This window comes from Vicugna pacos, chromosome 16 (genome assembly GCF_048564905.1).
Source record: "Vicugna pacos chromosome 16, VicPac4, whole genome shotgun sequence".
In the NCBI taxonomy this organism is placed as follows: Eukaryota; Metazoa; Chordata; class Mammalia; order Artiodactyla; family Camelidae; genus Vicugna; species Vicugna pacos.
The window spans coordinates 41,787,205-41,808,035 of record NC_133002.1 but is presented as its reverse complement, the minus strand read 5'-3'; the positions used below and the strand labels follow the sequence as shown (position 1 = coordinate 41,808,035).

General features: G+C 52.8%; 3 protein-coding genes across 12 annotated transcripts in view; 2 read left to right on the top strand and 1 right to left on the bottom strand.

Annotated features, from left to right (window-relative positions):
• The first annotated feature begins 93 nt into the window (after positions 1-93).
• Positions 94-4,574, top strand: RAB34 (RAB34, member RAS oncogene family). 2 transcript variants are annotated; one of them, XM_006211947.3, is made up of 11 exons: positions 94-155; positions 830-1,042; positions 1,258-1,349; positions 2,198-2,263; positions 2,366-2,467; positions 2,585-2,649; positions 2,778-2,829; positions 3,023-3,104; positions 3,184-3,274; positions 3,403-3,510; positions 3,593-4,574. In XM_006211947.3, the coding sequence occupies exons 2-11, from the start codon at positions 989-991 to the stop codon at positions 3,658-3,660; spliced, it is 780 nt and encodes a 259-aa protein (XP_006212009.1). In that variant the 5' UTR covers positions 94-155; positions 830-988; the 3' UTR covers positions 3,661-4,574. The 2 variants fall into 2 exon arrangements, with proteins under 2 accessions (XP_006212009.1, XP_015101346.1); XM_015245860.3 differs by lacking the exons at positions 94-155; positions 3,593-4,574 and having other exon boundaries at positions 848-1,042; positions 3,362-3,497.
• A 1,221-nt stretch (positions 4,575-5,795) lies between these two features.
• Positions 5,796-13,337, top strand: PROCA1 (protein interacting with cyclin A1). Of its 8 annotated transcripts, none has more exons than XM_015245808.3 (6): positions 5,797-6,270; positions 8,487-8,570; positions 9,939-10,025; positions 11,983-12,118; positions 12,390-12,545; positions 12,635-13,337. In XM_015245808.3, exons 1-6 carry the CDS (start codon positions 6,183-6,185, stop codon positions 13,293-13,295), a joined length of 1,212 nt encoding a protein of 403 aa, XP_015101294.1. In that variant the 5' UTR covers positions 5,797-6,182; the 3' UTR covers positions 13,296-13,337. The 8 variants fall into 8 exon arrangements, with proteins under 8 accessions (XP_015101296.1, XP_015101294.1, XP_015101295.1 ...); XM_031685334.2 differs by lacking the exon at positions 5,797-6,270 and adding an exon at positions 6,413-6,908; XM_015245809.3 differs by lacking the exon at positions 12,390-12,545.
• A 1,794-nt stretch (positions 13,338-15,131) lies between these two features.
• Positions 15,132-20,831, bottom strand: part of SUPT6H (SPT6 homolog, histone chaperone and transcription elongation factor) — a 28,844-nt gene continuing 23,144 nt past the window's right edge. For both annotated transcript variants that reach the window (XM_015245802.3, XM_015245801.3), the window contains exons 29-37: positions 20,603-20,798; positions 19,966-20,204; positions 18,983-19,096; positions 18,686-18,810; positions 16,863-16,975; positions 16,505-16,582; positions 16,242-16,408; positions 15,574-15,761; positions 15,132-15,426 (exon numbers count right to left, since the gene is read on the bottom strand). In XM_015245802.3, coding sequence (XP_015101288.1) covers positions 15,240-15,426; positions 15,574-15,761; positions 16,242-16,408; positions 16,505-16,582; positions 16,863-16,975; positions 18,686-18,810; positions 18,983-19,096; positions 19,966-20,204; positions 20,603-20,798 — 1,407 coding nt within the window. In that variant the 3' untranslated portion in view covers positions 15,132-15,239. The remainder of the gene's footprint in view (positions 15,427-15,573; positions 15,762-16,241; positions 16,409-16,504; positions 16,583-16,862; positions 16,976-18,685; positions 18,811-18,982; positions 19,097-19,965; positions 20,205-20,602; positions 20,799-20,831) is intronic.

Here is a 20,831-nt window from a genome sequence, read left to right as displayed (position 1 = left end):
GGGGGCAGACCCTATGAGTCACGTCCTGGCCCTAGAGTTGAGGGAAGCGCCGCCTCTCCTAGAGCCCCTTCTCTCCCTCTTTCCCCTCCCGCTGGTTCCTGGCACAGCTAGATGCTGCGCAACAGCCACCGATTCCCCATCACCAATTCGTCTGGGTAAGGGTCCCCATGGACGCGCAGCTCGGCACCGGCGGTGCAGAGGAGAGCGACCTGGGGGATGGATCCCCATCTTGGCAGGTTCCAGCCTGGGTGGGGGCGATCCTGGTCCCCTGTGAGGCGTCGGGCGGGGGAGCCTGAGCTGGGGCAGCGCCGGAGGGAGGAGAGGAGGGGGAGGCCAGGGCTGGCTGCGAGGCAGGGAGCTGCTGGGAGAGGGGCGGGGGGCGGCCCTTCTCCAGGAATTTCCGGGGATCAAGTTACAGCACTCGCCGAGGGAGAGCCGAGTGGGACGCGAGGCCCTGCAGTGGACTGGGTCCCTCGCCCCCTCCTCCAGCAGTCCACCGGCCTTGCTGCGCGGTCCCTGCCCACACTGACCCCGAGTGGCGGGGCCGCGCCGCGCCCCCCGGACCTCTCTGTTATGGTGGGGTCGCCTCAACCCCGAGTTGTCGTCGGGTCTCCACGGCCTCGCGTTATTGTAGGAACTATCCGGCCCCGAGTTATTGTAGGGTCTTCGAGGACCCGGGTGCCTCCAGACGGGACTCCCCGCCCGCATTTGGCGGCCGAGGGGTCTCCCCGACCCCGAGTCGTCTTCGGGACGCCCCGGGCCCGAGTGATTGTGGGTTCACCCCGGCCCCAGGTGACTGTCTCATCCCCGTGGCCTGCGGTGGTCGTAGCATCCCCGAGGCCACGGGCTCCCGTAGGTTCTCCGTGGCCCCGAGTTATAGTCGGGACCCCTCGGTCGCGGGTGATTGTCGGGTCTCCGCGGGCCCGGATCGCTGGGGCGGATCAGGCCTCAGCGCCTTCTCAGGGCTCCCCGCAAGGCCGCAGGCAAGATGAACATTCTGGCGCCGGTGCGGAGGGACCGCGTCCTGGCGGAGCTGCCGCAGGTAGGTTGGCGCCAGGGCCACGTCGGGCTTCTGGCTGCGGTGGGTGTGGGCGGGAAGAAGGAGGCACCAGACGGGTTAGAAGCTTGGGCCCAGCCCTGCCGCCCAGCTAGGCTTGCTGCTTCTGGGTGGTCCCCTCCCCACCCCAGCCCCGGGCTGCTGGGCATATGGACTAGGGCCAGGAATGGGTGAGTCCCATTCTCTTCCATCCCTTTCAGTGCCTGAGGAAGGAGGCCGCTTTGCACGTGCACAAAGACTTCCACCCCCGCGTCACCTGCGCCTGCCAGGAGCACCGGACAGGCACCGTGGGGTGAGTTAGAGACACCCGGAATAAAGAAAGGAAGTCCCAGAAAAGCTGTAGTCAAAGCAAGGGTACAGAGCCAACAACTTGGGGCTCCATTTCAGCCTCTACCAGCTATGTGGTTATTTCCCCTTTTCATGCCCCTGTGTTCTTCCCTTTCTTCCAGCAAGGTTGTGGAGAGTGCTCTGAGATGGGGTGGGGTAGAAAGGTGGCAGTTTAATTTCTGACACTGAGAAGATGTCCAACACGAGGGTGTGGTCACCAACTCAGCTTCCCACACACCATCTATCTGGACTCCAGGGCAAGTGGTATTGCCTAGAGGGTTGAGTCCCATTGTAGGTGGAAAAAAAACAAAGTAGTAGTTATAAAAGTTGGCCACAATTAACTGAGCATTTACTGTGTCCCAAGCTGTATGTTGGGTACTGTTATTGTCCTTTATTAAATGGAAAACATCTTCACTTTTAAGATGTATCTGATTTCAGAGTTGTTAAAATTGTGTGTGTGGGGGGCTATATCTCAGAATATAGGACATTTATCTCATTTTAACCTTTGCAACAACCCAGTAAAATATATGTTAAATCCCCAGTTAACAAATGTTGTAACTGAGGCTCAGAGAGATTAAGAAATGTGTCCTAAGTCACACAGCTAGTAAGTGTGAGAGCTGGAATTCAAATTCACTTCTCTCTGATACTGAAGCACAAAACACTCCTCTCCAGCACATCTGTCCAGGCCTGGTGTCTATGGTAACCTCAGCCTGGGTGCACCTAACTTTGTGGACCTACTATATAGGGAGCATTGGGACTCCTCTGGGTGAAACAGCTAGTGCTCACTCTTACTGCTCACTCTTGTGTCAGCAGATTTAAGATCTCCAAGGTCATTGTGGTGGGGGACCTGTCAGTGGGGAAGACTTGTCTCATAAATAGGTAAGAGGTTCCTGGAATGGAGCTGGATTGGGGTGGGCAGGGTGGGGCCAGGCCTAGCCAGGTAGGCTGGGCTAGGGCCAAGAGCATCTGGTGCCCTCTCAGGTTCTGCAAAGACACTTTTGATAAGAACTACAAAGCCACCATTGGAGTGGACTTTGAGATGGAACGATTTGAGGTTTTGGGCGTCCCCTTCAGTCTGCAGCTGTGAGTTCTTCCTCTGCCCCTTCCCGCCATTCCTTCCCCCAGCACCTATATTCCACCTCAGCCATCACCACCCCCCTGCCCCATATAAACCTGTGTTTCCCCCTTCCTTCCTTCCAGCTGGGATACCGCGGGACAGGAGAGGTTCAAATGCATTGCGTCGACTTACTACCGAGGAGCTCAAGGTATGGGTCTGGGTGAAATGGGCTGGTTGGGTGCACCTGGTCTCTCATCTAGGGCTGGGGGAGGATTGTGGAAATGATCCAGTAGTGTTTTCCCCAACAACCTGGGGTTGTTTCTGCCACTCTTCCAGCCATCATCATTGTCTTCAACCTGAATGATGTGGCTTCCCTAGAACATACCAAGTACGTGGGGATGCTGAGCTATAATGGGGACTCTGGGGAGGAGAGGGTTCAGAAAAGAGGAGGGTTGGGGGCATGGTAGTGAACAAGAATGCATCCATGACCAAAGAGCACTGGGTAATCGGGCATACGAGTATCAGCAGGAGAGCCTGGCCATCTCCCTCATCCCTCACTGTCTGTGGCCCACCTGTGGCAGGCAGTGGTTAGCTGATGCTCTCAAGGAGAATGACCCTTCCAGTGTGCTTCTCTTCCTCGTGGGTTCCAAGAAGGATCTGAGTGTGAGTGTGCCAGTGGGGGGACTTCCCGCCTTGGTGAGGGGAACCCCACCCTCAGCACCTGACTCTGACTTTCCTTCAGACTCCTGCTCAGTATGTGCTGATGGAGAAAGACGCACTCAAGGTAGCCCAAGAGATGAAGGCCGAGTACTGGGCAGTCTCATCTCTCACTGGTGAGTCAGAGGCCTCCGACCTTCTGTGGCATTCCTGCCTATGTTGCCTCTCACTCCTACACCTCCAACTGTGCCCATTGATCCCAGGCCTGGAACTGCCCTGAGCACCTATCTGCTCCCTGTGTCAGGTGAAAACGTCCGGGAATTCTTCTTCCGTGTGGCAGCACTAACCTTTGAGGCCAATGTCCTGGCTGAGCTGGAGAAATCGGGGTGCCGCCGCATTGGGGATGTTGTCCGTGAGTGCCTGCCTGGATGAGGGTGGCAGAGAGCACAAGGACCCGCCAATCCCTGCTTCACATATTTCCCACTCTTCTTCAGGCATCAACAGTGATGACAGCAACCTCTACCTAACTGCCAGCAAGAAGAAGCCCACATGCTGCCCATGAAGGGTGAGAGGACTGTCCAGAGACTGCCCAGCCTTGGGGCATTGTGTCCTCTTGACTCCCCCAGAGCTCAACCCCTGAACATTTGCACTGACTGTTTTTCCAGACCAAAGAGCTGCCCCTTGGTGGCAGTATCCCCAGAGGGGTAGCTGGGACCATGCTAGTCACTTTTACTGCCCCCAGGCACTGTGCCAAAGACTGGATGCCCCCCTCCTCCAGGGGCTCTTCAGGGTGCCTAGTGTTGGGGAGGTGGGCTCTACTTCTCTTGCTCAGTCTGCTGGGCCCTTTGAGTATGAGGATGCTTAATGGTCCCAGCTTTACACTGTGCCTTATGCATTAAAATCTCTGTTATTAGCAGGTTGAGGGCTGGAGTCCTTTATCGGGGGTGAGGGATGTGGAATGGGCACAGCTGTATGGCAGTCTTGGGACTGGAGTCTTCTGCTGCAATTCTGGCCATTCCTGGCTGCTGCGCAGGCCTCAGGCAGGCTGGGAACTCAGGGATAACGTTTGAGGGGATGCTATGGACCCTCACTGGGTGCATCTGAATGATCTTTGAGATCTTAGCCCTTTCCTTTGGACCCTTCCCCCCCTCCCCAGGTGGGTCTCCCTACTTGGTACTTATAACCAAATTTCCACCACTAGATAATATTTTTTCTTTTTTCACCTCTTGCCTTCCCTTTAAAAAATACTTCTCTGAGGGGAACAGAGTGAGAAGTGATTGAATTTTCAGTGCTTTTTGGGGTTCACCAGATGGTAGGGGCAGGGCTCTTACTCAGAAGATGTGCTGATACATCTAACTATATTAGTGATAAAACATGAAATCATAAGTAGTTTCTGTTTGTATTTTAAAACAAATAAATGACATTTTTTGTCTCAAAAAAAAAAAAAAAAGATGTGCTGAGTCAGGAGGACCTGCATTTGAATCCTTGCTGTCCATCCTGGAACATTGAGGCATATTACTCACCCTCTGTGCTTCAGTTTCCTCATCTGTAAAATGAGGCTAATACTGATGAGGTTTCTTGGGTGAAATAAGATAAAGCACTAACATATACATAGGAAGATCTCAAAAGCCTTAACTATTATAACAATTTGGGGGAAGAGTGACCAAGAACCTGCCTCATTGTTGACATCTGACCCAGAGCCAGAGTTTGGCTGAAAGTATCTCAGACATCTGGGCCAACATTGGAGGGACACATGTGGTGGGTGTCATCCGGGAGCCATGGAGGATCAAGATGAGAACAGAGATCCTGGTTCTCAGTTGGCAAGTGTTCTGTCCATTGGTTCCACTCTTACCTGCTACTCTGTCCTGGAAGGGCTTGCTTTTCTGCACACTCCCCCTTCTTCTGGCTTCCCCTCTCCTGCTGTTCCTAGAGCTCTCAAAAGCTACAGTGGGTAAGAGGGTCTGAATGTTAGTCCTATCCACTCAGGCTGTTGGGTCTAGAGGAAGGTGAAAGCTGGGATCACGCAGAGCAGCAGCAGGAGAGGCCCTTGATGACTCTGGAGAGCACAAAGTTTAAACACCATTCTTTTCCCTCCGAGAGTGTGTGGTGTGAGGGAAGTGTATAGTAGGTTACTATGCATGTAGCTGGCCCTGCTCCCAGCATTGGGCAAGCCAATGGAGATAAAACGACATGAGGTTGTATGATCGAAATAAAGTACTAACTAATAAAGTACATAGAAAAAGCTCGAAAACCTGAACTATTATAATAACTTTTGGGGGAAGATTGACCAAGACTCTTTGTTTCTTTGTTGACATCTTTATTGGGCAGTATTGTCTCTGGGACAGGGGGCTAGGAGAGCAATCTAAGAGGGGGCACTGGGAGTAGGCGCCACAGAGAGGCTGGGAGCCCATATAACGTCCTTATCCGATGGGCTCCAGTGGAGGGGCCTGCAGGCGGAGAGAAAGAGAGCGAGCCTGGCCTCCCGCCTGGGCAGGAGGGACATTGGAAGAACTGGGATGGCGGGTTGGAGTTTGTAGGCCGTTGCTTCCCAGGCGGGCGGGCATGGGACAGAGTGTAGTTTGGGGGCGGGGCTAAGGGTAGTGGCTGGGTTCCGAAGGATTGGGAGGGGCCAGGAGCAGCCCGAAGTGTGAGGTTGAGAGAATGACTGGGGCGGGGCTAAGAACGGGGTTAGGGGCGGGGCTAGGGCCTAAGGGTAGGTGTAAGCTGGGAGCAGATCTGGAAAGGAACCAGGGATGGAGTGAGGGCTGGGCCTGAGCGGCCGAGCTAAAGTTTAGGCCTGAGATAAAGGGGAGGTGCCAAGGTTAAAGTAGGACAAAGAGGGAGGGGCCCGGAAGGAGCTGGGAGGCCCCGGATGAAGAGCGCGGTTGAAGTTCTGACCTGGGCTAAAACAACGCAGCCTAGAGCAGGGGGAGGGGAGGGACTGGGCAAGCATGAGGCGGAGCTAAGGGCTAAACTGGGGCGAAGCTGAGATTGGGGTTTATGGTGGACTCCATCAAGCTGAGGTTCAGGGTTGGACTTCTGCGAGGAAGAGTCTTGTAGAGACGAAGAACTGGGCTGAGAGCGATGTGGGTCAGGACGACACTGAGGATTGAAAGGTGGACCAAGGAAAAGGCTGAGGACAATGCCAGCTCGTGGGACGAGAGCGGCACCGGTAAGGAGGGGGCGTGGTACGGGGGCTGGCTTGAGGACACAAGGAGGGTGTGGAACCCGAGAGCTCGAAGAAGGAGGCGGGGCCAAGGGCTGACAGGGGCGGAGTTAGGATCTGGGGGCGGGCTCACGTCGGGCCGTGGACCAATGATTGAGGACTAGGGTCCTGAAGACCTGGAGAACCGCCTGCGGGTTCCGCTGGGGTTGTCCGGTGGACCCTGGTTGTAAGGCTGAAAGGCATCTCTGTGCCACAACCAGGAGCCTGAGCCGCTGCCCAAGACGTGCGGGCCTAGGCTGGAGCCCATGGTCCGGTGATTAAGTCACCTAGGCTGGAGCGGGCGGTTCCATTGACTTTGAGGGCAGGAAGTAGCCTGGAGTTTCCATACGTGACATCACAATCGCCTCCAGATGTGGGCGGGGCCAGGGCTGAATTTCCAAGGAGATCGGAGCTGCACTGCCTTGCTCCCTACACTTTCCTCCCCTTTCTAAGTTACTCCCTTCCTTTGTCCCTTCCTCCCTCCCTTCCTCCCCTATTCAGCTGCTGGGGTGCCCAACCTGGAACCCCACCCCCTGTGCCGCAAGGGCAGGGGGAGCTCCTCAGCCCTGAAGACTGGAAGGATTCCTTACAAATGAGCATCACCTGTGAGTTTTGAATTAGGTCCCTGTGCCCCGATTAATGCCCTATTGAGAAAGAGACCACAAGCCTCCTTCTTCCTTTTAAGCTATCACTCTTATTCATAATAAAGTTCCCCCTAGTGTCCAACTTCAATCACTTCTGCTGCAGGAACTCTAGACTGCTGCTTCAGTTAGAGCTCTCCTGTCATGAAACTAGGGCAGATTGCCTCCCTCAGATCTGAGAGAGTTACTAAATCTCTCCCCTTGGCAAAGTTATGATTGTCAAAGATTCTTGGGGGTGTAGGGGGGAAGTTAGTCAGTGGACCCTGCTTATTAGCGTCTTCCATGGTGACTCTGCAGAGAGCAAGCAGAGTTTGAATCCTGACCCTGGATCATGCTGCTCTGGCCTGACCTTAGGGTCCAGGCTGGATAAGAGAGGCTGTGGAGTAAGGACTGAGTAAAGCCAGAGGGTGATGAATTGGCTATGTTAGAGTTGAAAAGCAGGTGTAGCGGGAAGTAATAGTTGGCAGGACAGGTTTTGGATAGGAACTGCAAGTAGACAGGGCTGAAACAGCACAGCTATGGAGCCAAGAAAACTGAATTTGAATCCTACCGCCATCTATTAACTTGTGTCCTTGGAGAAGTTACTTATCCTGAGTCTCTGTGTCCCCATTCACAGGATGGGCTGGGTTGATGATTTAGAATCAAAGGCATATTTTAAAAACCCAGCACAGTGCCTGACTTTGGGAAGATGCTCATCCAGGGTCAATTTTCTTTTCTTAGAGAAGTCCCCAGGTTTGAACCCTCCAATGCCAGGGTTTATTTGTGGCTCCAATACAGACTTTATTCTATTCTATTCTACTCATGTATTCATTCAATCAGCCAACATTTATTGAGCATTTTCCATGTCTCAGGATCTGCAGACACAGAGACAGATGAAATATAAGCCTTGTTCTCAAGCTGCTATAAACGCATGAAGTACCATGGTGCAGTGTAAAGGGGCAAAAGATGTGTGACCAATTCTATTTGGATAGCATTGTTCTTTCCAAGATGATCAGGTGTTCCTGGGGAGTGGGAGACAGAAGAGAAGGAATGGAAGGATGAGAGGAGGGATGGGTGGGAGGAACTTATAATTGAGGAAGGAACCAGGGCCCGGGTCCTGGGGGCCAATTATGTCATGATAAGGAGTTTACACTTTGTCCTGAAGGCAGTGGAATGCTATTAAAGAGGTGGACCAGTTGGGATTCTAGAAAACTCAGTTTGGTGTATTGTGAGGACTGGATGTGCCTAGTGAGACAGAAGTCAGGGAGGCCAGGCAGGAGGCCATGCCAGTTGTCTCCGTCAGAGATAATGAAGGAAAGTCCTAACCAAGACAGAGGCAGATGTGGAGGCAGGTAGGCATGGCAAGACTTGGTCATCAAGTTGGTGAGAAGTGAGGGAAAGGATGATCCCTAGATTTCTAGCTGAGGTGTCTGTTACTCTCTGAAAATGGAAGACACAAGAGGAGGTGGTTCATGGAAGATAGGGAGAAGATGGTGGGTTAGTGTGGGACATGCTGGTCTGATGTTTTTGGAATGTCCAAGAGGACACTGGCTTCATCCTCAGGAAAGCAGTCTGGATTGGAGACCCACCTTTGTGTCATTTTATTAGTGGATGTTGAAACCATGGAAGTGGATAACATTACCCAAGGTAAGCCTGTAGAGACTTTGGAGAATGAAGCCAAAGACAGAACCCTGGTAATCACCAATTTAAAGGGTACAACAGAGGAAGAGGGGAGAGCAGAGGAGTCAAGAAAGAACTAAAAAGCTAATCAGAGAAGGAAGAGAGAGATGAGAGATCTGTCACGGGAGCCAAAGAAACAGTTTGCAGAAGAAAGAGATTGGTCAGCAGGGTCAAGTGAGATGAGACAAAAAGAAGGCCACTGGGTTTGGCTGTTAGCTCACTGGTGGCCTTTGCCTGGGCTATTCTGATACAGGGTCTAGGTGTCATGCTGTAGGTGGCTGGAATAGGAAAGAGAGGTAGAAACTCTGAACTCACTGAAGGTAGGGACTGGGTCTCCTTCATTGGTGCCTAGTGAAGCTATCCAATCTGTCTGTTAAATGAGTGAGTGAGTAAATTTGGACTGAAAAGGAAGAGGGTGGGATATGAAGTGGCAGAGGGAGAAACAGAGTTCATAGAGTGTTTTGTTTAAAGATGTTAATAGCCTGTAGGAAAACAAAAACCCAAAAACATTAAAGAGGGGGAAGGTGAGAATTCTTTCTGGGACCTAGAGTTCAGGTACTTGGGCAGAAGGAAGGACATTTCCCCAGGCTCGAGGAGAGTTGATGAGGGTGGAAGCAGCCACAGATAATGCTAGTGAAATGATCTGCTGAGAGGAACAGCAGCAGGGTAGGAGTTTCCAGGGAAGTGCTTGGAGTTTCATTCATTCATTCCATTAATTTTGAATACTTACTGTACTGTGGAAAACAGAAGGAGCTGACCAGAGACCTGTAGGAGGCCTAGCTGAAGTCCTCAAGCAGTCAGCTACCTTCCTTAAGCAGGCCTCAGCTCCAATACCCGAAAGGATGAGGCTAATTGTAGGAAAAGAAGGAAAGTGGCAGATTCTACAGTGTAGTTCTGATGGAGCTGCTGTCCTGTTAGTAGTTTTGTTTGGGGACACTCTCTGACCAGGCTCCACACACCCTGGGACAATTCCTGGGACTGTCCCTGCTTGCCTAGACCCTGGCTAACGCCTATTCATTACTCTACGCCGAGTCAGTTCCTATTACGCTTCTTCCAAGAAATCTTTCCTGACCACCCCCATCCCCCATCTCATCCTTGTTCCCTCCTCCCATAGCCCATCCCACCATTCCCTCCCTGTCTGTGTCTACTTCACACTACTGTCACCCACTGTTGCACATACCTCTTCTGGGTCCCACTCCTCATCCCCTCCCCCAGTGAGGACTGTTGTGTTCTTTTCATCTCTGCATCTCCTGAGGCCTGACACCTAGAGCTTCTCAGGCTGAATGAATGGCATGGGGAGGGGGCTGCTGCTGCTACCACTCTGTGCTCTCTCAGATATAAACAGGTTACCCAGCTGGGAGAGAGGACATCTGTTGGCTGGTGTGGCTTCGAGCACTGATACATCTACCTTCTCCTCTGAAGGTGGGTCCAGGGGGTCTCTGGCCCCAGAGGCCCCCACACTCCTCATCTGGGACAGAGGGAAGTGTTTGGTCCTGAAGGGATTACCCAGCCGCTCCACCCACACCCCTTCTCACACCAGAGAGCAGCCCTTCCTGGAGGCCACAATCACTCCTTTCCTTTGTATGGCAGTTTATGGTACACAAATATCTTTGACATAGGTGAACTGAGCCCTCCCAACAACCCTGCAAAATAGATATTACCACCATCCCTATTTTGTGAATAAGGAAATGAAGGCTCAGAGAAGTCATGTAACTTGCCCTAGGTTACCCAGATTGACTTGAAATCAGGCCTGTCTGACTACAAGTTCAGGGCACTTGCCACTCTGCTGCCCTTTGCCCCAGTTCAGCAGTGCTGAAGAAACCCAAGGTGGTGGTAGTGGTGTTCCAAGGTCCTGCCTCACATACAGGACTCCTTCTGCCTCTTATTTCCCTGGGATGGAGAAAGGGAGGAAAGGGGGAGGGTCAAGGGTGTAGGGGGAACCCAGACCCTTCACAGCTGGGCAGGGAGAAGGGAAGGGAGGAGGAAGAATGTGGGGAAGGCTCAGAGCTGTCTCATCTCTCAAGTACTTTAAGGCCACCTGGACTAACACCACCCCGCCCCACCACCAGCACCACCAGCGTGAGTTAACTCCTGGTGCCCAGTATGAGGTCTTGCCCCAGTTTCACCCCTTGTAGAGGCTGGATAAATGCACAATCCCCCTGGCCTGTTTGGAGGGAGTCAGTCAGCCATAGTACCTCAAGCCAGGCTGCCCTGGAACCCATGAGTGCCCTTCCTCCTCAGGCACTGGGTGGGGCCAGAGTCAGGGGAACCTGCAGGATGGTGCCTTGTTCTCTCTGCCTTGATGACACTTTGGGCACAAGGAGTCACTTCATGGGCTTTTAGATGGTGGTCCGAGGGGAGAGCCATTGGTACATTGAAGCTATAGGCAAGATCAGAGGTGAGATAATGGGGGTGGAGGCTGGGAAATGCCAGTATGTGTCCAGGGCTTGAATTCAACTGAGCAGAGGTAGGAAACTTTCTCCAGGCTTTCCCCTAATCCTAAACCCTCTCCCCAGCAGCTTCTCCCCTGTGCCCTGGGAAAGGGGACACAGTATCTGTGCTACCTACAAGGGGTGGGCTGTTCAAGTCTGTGGCTCTAGGAACTAGGGAGAATGGATGGGGAACGGAAACTTGATGAGTAAAGAGTAGGGAAAGAATCAAGAGGGAGCCTAGGAAAGGGGAAAGAAGTGAGAGAAAGGTGTCAGAAGGAGAAGAGGCTTGGAGAAGAGAGAAGGAGGGAAAGGGGAAGGAAGAGTCAGGAGGAGAAGCCAAGGAGCATGACGTGCTCCCCTCCAGACTTGAGCTGGCAGGCTGCAGCAGACCTGGGGGCTGGAGTGGCTCCAGAGGCTGTGAGGGGTCAGATACAGGCCTCCCGGGCCTATGCAGGACAGGCATAGGAGATGAGGATGCTGCTGCTTCTGCTGGCTTTAATCACTGGGGACTCTGAAGTGGCGCTCCCCTCTGCCATAGCAAGAGAGCTGTCCCCTACCCAGGCACTCTGTGCCATGGGGTAGGTGACAACTCTGAACAGCTGGGTGAGGGGCTGGCGGGAGTCCGTGGAGGGCCCCGGGAAGGTAGACTCCCACAGAAGGCAGGGGAGAGCAAGAGGAAGGTGTCCCAGGGCAGCAAGGGGGACTTGGTGAGGACCTTGGTGAGTCTGGGGAGGGGCAGGCAGATTAACGCAGTGGACTGGGGAGAGGGGAGTCCTGAGAGGGACTGACTACTGGGCTAAGTTACTACTACTCAGCAGTAGAAACAGGTGTCGGGGAGGGCAGAGGTGATAGCAGGTGAACTAGTGAAGCCTTTAGATTGAGCCGTGGGAAGACCCAGGTGTGTTGCTGCTACTGCCTGGGTATGACCCAGACTCCTACCTGCTCAGGTGAATTCAAGGACACTGACAGGTGCTGCTGGAAACATAAAAAGTGCACCGGGCACATCATCCATCCCTTCACCTCTGACTATGGCCACTACAACCTGCACCTGCACTCTGTCAGCCACTGCGACTGTGATTCTAGGTAAGGGCCTACTCCTTGGGAAACCTACAGCCTAGGAGACTCCTGGGCAGAGCCAGGGGCAAATTTTCACTGTGGTTCCCCACTCTGGCTGACCTGGCACTGCAGCCCAGCCCCAGCTTTATAAACGTGTCTTTGCTACAAGAGCCATGGGGAGGTCTTTTGGCAGTCTGGGATGAGCCCTGTGGAAGCCCGTTGTCCCTCAGGCTTCTTGCTCTGGGCCCCTGGGGAGTCATGGAGGCACAGGAACCAGGCTGAGTCCCCTGTGTGGCAGGCTGAAGGACTGCTCAGAGAAGATAAATAGCAGCTCCCAAGATGTGGGCCCAACCTGCTCCCGAGATGTGGGCTCAGCCTGTTTCAACACCATCCAGTCCCCTTGCTTTGAGCTCATCCCAGAGGAAGAGTGTGTGGAGCAGTTCTGTTATGGCTGGTGAGTGTCGGCAGGCTGACGGTGGCACTATGGGGCACTCGCCCACCCCCACTCTGTCAACCATCTTTCCCTGTCCTCCTCCCTCCCAGGTGCAAAAGCTACAGGCCTATCTCCGTGGCAGTGATCCACCATCCCATCCACCATGAGTGTGGGGCAGATGACCTCAATGAAGAAGAGGAAGAGGAGGAGGAGGAAGAAAGCAAGCCTCCCATCCCGACCCAAGTGGGGCCCACCACCACACCCACCGACACAGGCATGGGCATGGTCACTGGCACCCTTGACTCAGCAGCTCCCATCACCATCTGGCGTTCTGAAAGCCCCACAGGGAAGTCCCAGGGCAACAAGGTGATCAAGAAGGTAAAGAAGAAAAAAGAAAAAGAGAAAGACAAGGAGGAGGAGATGGACGAAAAGGCAAAGCTGAAGAAAAAAGTCAAGAAGAGCAAGTTGACTAAGAAGAAAAGCCCGGTTAAATCAGAATCACCTCCAGACTTGATCCGATCGTTAAGCCCAAGAGAGCTGGCCAGGATGTCAGAGTCCAGCCCAGACAGCCGGCCAGACCTGGAAAGTGAGGACAGTTACAATGATCCTGGCCGGGAGGAACCCTCCAGCGAGGACATTGTGGAGCCTTCATCGCCCAGGAAGAGAGAGAAGAACAGTAACAAGGCCAAGAAGCCCGGGATGAAGACCTCACCGGCCAAGAAGGTCAACAAGAGGAAATCTCCCCCAGCATCAAACCCCAATCTCAGTTGAGGCCAGGGCGACCAGGGTGAAGAATAAATGCAATCAAGCCTATAGCTGACCCCCTGCTTCTCTCTCCCTCCAACCTGGCTCCTTCTGGCGGGGGGGAGGGCTCTGGGCAGAGCTGGAACCAAGGGGCTAAGGGGCTACTGGGGTTTCTGGAGGGCAATCCATCTCAGAAGGTAGGTGGGAAGACATGGGAGGGGCACAGCCTGTTTCTTTGTAACATCCTAGGCCCAGGGCAGAAGAAGAGCGCATCTGGGTGAGGTGGGAAGGAAGCTTCCTGTCAACTGGGAGATGAGTCTGAAATCCAGTTGGGAACAGGCAGTTCTGTCTGCAGTAATACCCCTAATAAATTGAAACTTTTAACCCAGTTTGTGCCACTGTGGCCTGGCATTTCCCTGGGGAAGGTGCTGGTGGCATCAAAGGGTATATGATCTTCCCAGCTGGTGTGGCCCTGCTTCTGCTAGACCCTTCTAGACCTTTTGTACTGAAGGGAACAGAACTGAGTTCCTGGCAGAAGGCCAGCCCCTTCCCCCAACACTTGCCAACAAACAGCCAGAGAGATCTTGAATGAAGAACAGCAAGGTGGAGAACTCACCAAGTTTGGGCAGCAGAGGCCTTTTCTGACTTCTCTGATGAGCCCCAGAGGAAACGGAGGGGGATCCCTTACTTTCCTAGCACTGATAGGCAAAGTTGTCAGAGGAAGCCCTTGTGAAGAAACACAGTGAGATCAGGAGACCAGAACAGAAGAGGCAGTGGGGCTGGCAGAAGGGACAAGTGCCAGGGGACCGGCCTTCCCTGCAACATTCCAGCGTCCTCTGCCAAGGCTGTGTGTGTGGCCCATCCTGGGGCAGACTCACGTAGAGGTACTGTCAGAGGCTAAGGCCCAGCCAGCACAAAGGAGAGAGGTGCACGGGCTCAGGTGGAGAAACGCAGATTGACTTGTGGCCTTTCTTCCACGTGCCAGAGAAGATGAGCAGACACAGTGGATGGGGTGGCTGTGTGTGTCTGTTATTATAAACAGCAGGTCCCAAGCACTGGGCTTACCACTTCACACACTTCTATCTTAGTCCTCACAGCAGCCCTGCTGAGGTAGGTATCACCATCTCCGTTTTACAGATGAGAAAGCTTGGCTTAGAAACAACAGGAGTTTGCTCAAGGTCACAGGGCTGGGAAGTGGAGCAGGGATGTGACCTCAGGCAGTCTGATGCAGAAGCCACCTGATCCTCTACAAGTCATTGCCTCTGATGTCCTGCAAGAGGGAGTCAAGGGAGCCCTCAGAACTCCAAACACTGCTTTGAAAGCTACCCTTTAAGAGCTGGAGAGAGAGAGGCTTTGCGAAATGCTCTGTAGAAACACTGTTTATTCAAATGACAGGCAGGAAGCGGTGGCAGCAGGGGGTGAGGGCAGCCAGGTGGGGGCTGGGCAGGTTAGCACTGCTCCCATGTCCCCTGCCATCCTCCTTTGACAGCCACCCAAGCTGTTGGCATCAGGGTCAAAAATACTTTCCCTCTTCTCCCTCCTGTCCCAAACTGAATAAATAGCATCCCTCTCCCCACAAGAGCCGGGGGAGACTCGTGTGCTGAGCTTGGTGCCCCATCATAGCCCAGAGTCAGGTGAGGGCAGAAGCTCAAATGGCTTGTAGGGAGTAGAATACAAAACTGTTCCACTCTCATTCTCATCTTCCTCTTCTTCCTCCCTGCCACACTCCCCTCCCAGCCTGGTCCCAGGACAGGTGGTCGGTGAGGGCCTGAAGTAGGAGTATTGTCGCCTAGCGTACAATGAGCTCAAGTTTGCAAGGCCATCCAGCCTGTCACCCATCCAGGCTGACCACCAAAGAGAACGTCAATTCACGCCACTTTATGGACAGAAAAGGAGGGGCAGGGAGTGAGGCAATGGGCAGCCAGGCCTTTCCCAGCCTCAGAGGTAACCAGAGTCCTAGGAGCAGGCCCCCTACCGATCCATCTCGTCCAGGAGTGGGGTGGCATCGCCAGCAATAGACATGGGGGTGCTTTCGATCATAGGGCTGGGGGAGGGCCGAGGCGTCAGCCGCTGCTTCTGTTTCCGCCGTTCTGCCTCCTTCTCCTGCAGCCACTGCTCTGCCATCTTCCCCCAGTCGATGGCTGCATGGCTGTTGGACCTGGGAGAAAGAAGTAGTCTTTGAGATTGGGACTCTCTGGGGCTTCCCACAAGGACGGCTTCACACCAACCACCGGTGAGCATCCTCTCTTGCAGAAATGGACCTCATACCCAAGAACTTGTTCCATGCCACCATCAGCATACTTACTTTGGCTGCTGCTGCCGTTGCCGGGAGCTGGAGGAGGGCTGGGGTTGGGCCTGGGCAGACTGTGGGGTGGTGCTGGCCTGTAGCTGGTGGTACTGCGGGGTCGTGATGGGCTGGCTTGGGGTTGTGTAGGAGTAGCTGGGGGTCATTAGTGGTGTGGCCACTGGCTGCTGGGCTGGCGTTGGGAACACCTGGAGAAGGGGGAACAGTTGAAAGGGGATGGGTTTTGCGCTTATTTGCCCTTCCTGTGAATTTCTGGCAAGCTGAAAGTTGGGGTCCAAACAGAGCTTTGCAGCTGACCCTCTCGTGAGCAGTGTGTGGTTCTGAGCAGCAGAGGTAGGCCAGGGCTGGGACCTGGCAAAAACAATAGGGCCCATCACTGCTGACTACTTGAGGTTTCTAGTGGCTTGAGGGTTCCAAAGATCCCGACTCTGTAGAAAGGTCAGAATTTCTCTTATTCCCTTTCCCTTCAAATAAGCCTAAGGAAAGGGAACATCTGTTGGAGACAGTTCCTAATGCTGTGGCAGCCCCATCTGCATATGAACACCCTCCCGGTGGGTACTGCAGAGGTACTGCAGAGGCTCGTCTATGGACACAGGTTGGTAAAGGACGACTTTTCCCTTTCAGCCATCCCCACCCTCTGCAGAGAGCTTCCTCCACAAGCCACGTACATGGTAAGCGCTGCTGCCCCCTCCACTGCCACCATAGCCATACTGGCTGGAAGCCCACTGGGCTGGGGTGGCATTAGGGTTCTGGCCTTGGCCTGTCACGGCAGCGATGGCACTGAACATCTGTGAGGTCATGTTCTGGGGCAGGGCGTTCACAGCCCGTGTCAGATCTGCAAGCACACAGAGGTGGGAGATAGGTACGTTAAAGGCGAAAGTCATTCTAGCTCCAGCCCTCTGATCCCCAGTCCCTGGCATGAACTCCTTACCTGCAAGGTTGATGTTGGCTGGGGTAGCATTGATAGAAGCAGGTGTCCGGGTCCTGCTGCTGCTACTGGGGGTGATGCCTGTACAAAACGGCCCAAGTTACTGACATCTCTTCAGAAACCTAGTTCTGGTTTTACAACTTAGGGGGCTGGAGGAGGTACTGAGGTGGGTGGAGAGAAGGGAGCTGTACAAGCAGAGTGGATGGAGGACCTTTCTGACACCAGAAGGATGGAGGAGTTAAGACAGCTACAATGACAGCCTAGGCCTCAACCCCTCCTACAGAAGTCTAGTGATTATTTTGATTCAGGACTTAGGTGGTACTTCAACCATACTCCAGAAGTCAGAGACAGAAGAACTCACCTGGTACAGGGTCCTGGTAATGATCCTTAAACCATCTGAAAAGTCCATTCACGGTTGGGAAGATTTGGCCCCGGTACCGGAATCCTTCTGGAGTCACCGTTACATATTCTATCCTGGGATTTTGGAAGGAAACATGCATCAGATATTACCTGTGGCCAGCTGTAAGCGAGTGGCCAGAGCAGATCTCCACCATGTAAAGTAGCCACACTGGGTGCTGGGGGAAAGGAAAGATAAAAGAGCCAGTCCCTGTCCCTGTAAGAGGAGGCTGCACTCTGGTGAGGTGAGGTGAGTGTGCAGCAGGGCACAGGTAGGGCCAGGAGTCAGCAGCCCCTGGTGTGCTATTACAGGCTGCCAGAAGAAGGCTTGCTCGGGGCTGGGCCACCTCCTGGGCTGCAGTATGATGGCAGCACACTGCATGTGAGGGCGACACTGAGGTCATAGAGTGTCAGGGTTGGGAGAGGCCTCCCAAGGCAGCAAAGCCAACTCCCCATGAGCTGGAATCTGGAAGTGCCTCTTGAAGGTGGTTGGTCTGCCCTTATTCAACACTTAGCCAGAGCAGAGAGTAGGCAAGAGATGGGCTCTGCATTCAGACCCAGGTCTACTTCCAGTTTTGGCTCTGACACTCACCATCTACGTGACTTTAAACCCGAGTCTCAGCTTCACTTGTACAATGAGGTAACCGCACTTAAACTTTTACAGTGAGTATGACGAATAAAGGTGACAGCATATAAAGCACTTAACAAAACACTTAAAATGGTCTGTGCTCAATAAAGGTAGCTGTCAACAGCCAATAGCCAAAGCTAAGCATGGCAACATTCTCACTCATATTAAACTGAAACCTGCTTCTTAAATCTTCTACCCAAGTGTTGTTCACTCTGCATCATAAGAAGTTTGTGCCCTTTTCCACAGGAAGTTATCACGTTGCTTCTGCTCCTGGTTAAACGCCCTTTTTTTTCAACTGTTCCTCATGGGACAGCTTCCAGCCCCTACATGGCCCTGGCTGCCACCTCCTGGAAGCATGCTGGTGAGTCAGAAAAGGCTTCTCAGAAATGAACACAATATTCCAGAAGTGCCCCAGATGGTACAGGGTCTGGAGTCCAGAGCCTCTTATCATCTGGCCTCTGAGCCCCTCCTAATAGAGTCTACACTGTGATCATGTGCAGGCAGTACAGGACTAAGAGCAGAAATGCACAGGCCCTGGCAATGGCCAAGGCGAGGACGTGGGAGCAGAGAAGGCCCATATAGCTGTCAGTCTGGGTAACAGACACAAAGAAAACAGGTCTAAGAAAACTGGACTTTGTCCAATGCAGGGTGAGCACTGGAGGGACTCAGATAAAGGAACACCCAGGAAGGTCATCCTGTCAGCCACACACAGAAGGGAGCAGAGCATGCTGACGACTGGAAGGAGAGATGCTCTCCTGACCTAACCCCCTTCAGCACAGGCTCACCACAGCAACAGTGAGCCACCATGTGCCAAAGGCCCTGATGAGGATGAAACAAAGTGGAAAGGAGAGACTGGCGTGCTGGCCCCCATCTTTGCCAGTCAGGTGGGAAGAGTGGTGATTTGCGTCACTCCTTGGGAGGGAGAAGAGGCGAAGGGAACTCCTTTTTACAAGGTTGATTATAGCGCCTTTCTTATTCATTCTTGCCTCTAAATCATCACCCTTTTTCCCCACCTCCAACCTCCACCTCCACTCTAAACAGATAAGAGGAGAAAGGCAGTCAAGCAGAACCAGAGAGAGTACTGTTCTGGGGGCCTCTAACTCCCCTGCTAGCCTATCTGTGAACCCCAGCGGCAGCACCTTCTCAGCACCAGTGCTCACCTGGGTTTACCCCGGGGCTGGTATCCCAGTAGGAACTTGCCGGGCAGTTCCTTGCAGGCACAGATGAAATAGGGAATGAAGGTGGGCTTCTCCTTCTTAGTTTTGATGAGCAGCTCCTCTAATTTCTGGGGGTAGAATGAGGGGGAGAGGTTGGGATAGCAGCATGCTTGGTATACAATGTCTGGCTCACACATGATGCACACCTCCTTCATCAGCTGAGCATCCCCTACACTGAAGGGAAACCATACATCCTTAAGTGACTGGGAGGTGTCATCCCTCACAGGGCCCTGGGCTCACCTTACGGTCCCCACCACTGCAGTCCTGATAATACTTGTGGTTCAGAAGGTCCCGGGCAAAGGATGCCATAGGCTGGACATAGCGGGCAACAATCTCATCCAAGTCTTCAAATTCCTGTGGGAAGAAGGTAAAGATCTCATGTGTCATATCCAGGGCCAAGACTCAGCCTTTCATCACATCCACTCAGAACAGAACCCATGGGAGGGGAGGAACTTCCTAGCCCTGCTATAGCTTTACTCTGCTGCGAAGTCCCCTCGACTTATCCATCTGTCTGAGTCATGCCAGATGTATTAGCTAACAAGACACAAAACCCTTTAAATCATAACTTTAATACTCCCCTGGTCTTGGGAACAATAGGGAGCTTCATAAAATTTCTCTTCACTGAAAAGAGGACAGAGAAATTTGATGTATGTGCGCGCGTACACACACGCAAGTGCTCGCATGTGTGTTTTTTCCTCTTCCTCCAGGGACTCTCTAGATTAACACGCTGATCGCCACGTCACTCAAATGTGGGTGACAGTTGTGTTTCCTTAGGGGCCCCGTAATCTAGATATGGATGACACTTTCCTTCTTCCAATTATGCAAGTTTTTACAAGTAATTTGCAACAGTTTTTTTAAACAAAAAATTTTTAAACAAAATTGTTTTTTTTAAAACAATTCCAATTACACTGGAAAAACAGATTAATTATAAGCACATATGGTGTATTACACCACGGTGAAGTGTGAATTTGGGCCTTGCAGGAAATACACATGATCCACAGTGGGCGATCAACGTGTCAAAATTTGGAGGACAGGGAAGGAGGGACAAAATACACAAAACTGATTATTTAATTACTCATTTCATAGCTAACCTCCTGTTTTTTTGCTCTGTGTGGCTAAAATATATATAATGCATACAAGTTGTTAAGGTGAAAGTGGCCAGAAATGGCTTGTTTCTGAAAGCAGGAGTGGGGATGCTAAAATGGGCAGGGGTTGGCTCTTACCTCACTGTTGATCCACAGGGTGGCTCCCAGGCTGAAGGCATTTTCTTTGCCCTCTTCCCGCACATCCACGTGCTGGTAGATGCCATCACTGACTTTCCAGGTCACTGTCAGGTGATTTTCACCCTTGCTGCTTGGTCGGATGATCACATCACCCTGGTCCATGGTCTCCATCATCTTTTCTGCTTGTTTAAAATTTATATTATGGAAGGATGGGTGTGCAATCACTCGCTTGATGTATGCTGAAGAGAGCAGGAAAGAAGTACAGATCAGGTGATGGGACTGGGAGCCAACAGCAATAGGACAAGCCATGGCTTAATTTCTGACACACGAGTGAATTCTGGAACTCTTTCACCCTCTCTGGGCCTGGATTTTCTGAGGAAAAGGATGTGTGAACCTGGGTTCCTAGGGTGCTGAGAGAATGATGCTTTAAGAGTCACAGTGCATCAGCAAAGAAAATTAGACTCAGGAAGACCCCCGCTTCCAACCCTGCCAGTGACTCCCTTTCATGATGCCTATGGGCCTCAGCACCTCAGCACTGAGTCACTCCCATCAGGAATCTGAGCAGTCAGCATGTGCATCCTGCGAAGGGAGAGCTGCCAAGACTGCGGTGCACGGGCATGGCTGTGGGCACACTCACTGGTCCGCTGCTGTTTCCGTTTCATGTCCTCCTCCTGCTTGTGGTCTGCTGCTTCAGCATCAAAGTCATAGTAGGTGTCCTTGGGCAGTTTCCACTCATTGTTCCTGTCCATGAGGTCTGAAGTACGGCAGGTCAGGTCTGCACTAAACTTCTCAATGTCGATCTTCATGATGCGGCAGTGAACAGTCATTCCCACCTAGATCCACAGAACATTTGAGCTGGAAGGGAC

Coding starts and splice junctions, on each gene's coding strand:
- RAB34 (XM_006211947.3), top strand. CDS start 989: ATGAACATTCTGGCGCCGGTGCGGAGGGACCGCGTCCTGGCGGAGCTG. Junction 2,830..3,022: donor GCTTCCCTAGAACATACCAA/GTACGTGGGGAT, acceptor CACCTGTGGCAG/GCAGTGGTTAGCTGATGCTC. Junction 3,511..3,592: donor CCGCATTGGGGATGTTGTCC/GTGAGTGCCTGC, acceptor ACTCTTCTTCAG/GCATCAACAGTGATGACAGC.
- PROCA1 (XM_015245808.3), top strand. CDS start 6,183: ATGTGGGTCAGGACGACACTGAGGATTGAAAGGTGGACCAAGGAAAAG. Junction 8,571..9,938: donor AGTGGATAACATTACCCAAG/GTAAGCCTGTAG, acceptor GTGCTCTCTCAG/ATATAAACAGGTTACCCAGC. Junction 10,026..11,982: donor ATCTACCTTCTCCTCTGAAG/GTGGGTCCAGGG, acceptor CTACCTGCTCAG/GTGAATTCAAGGACACTGAC.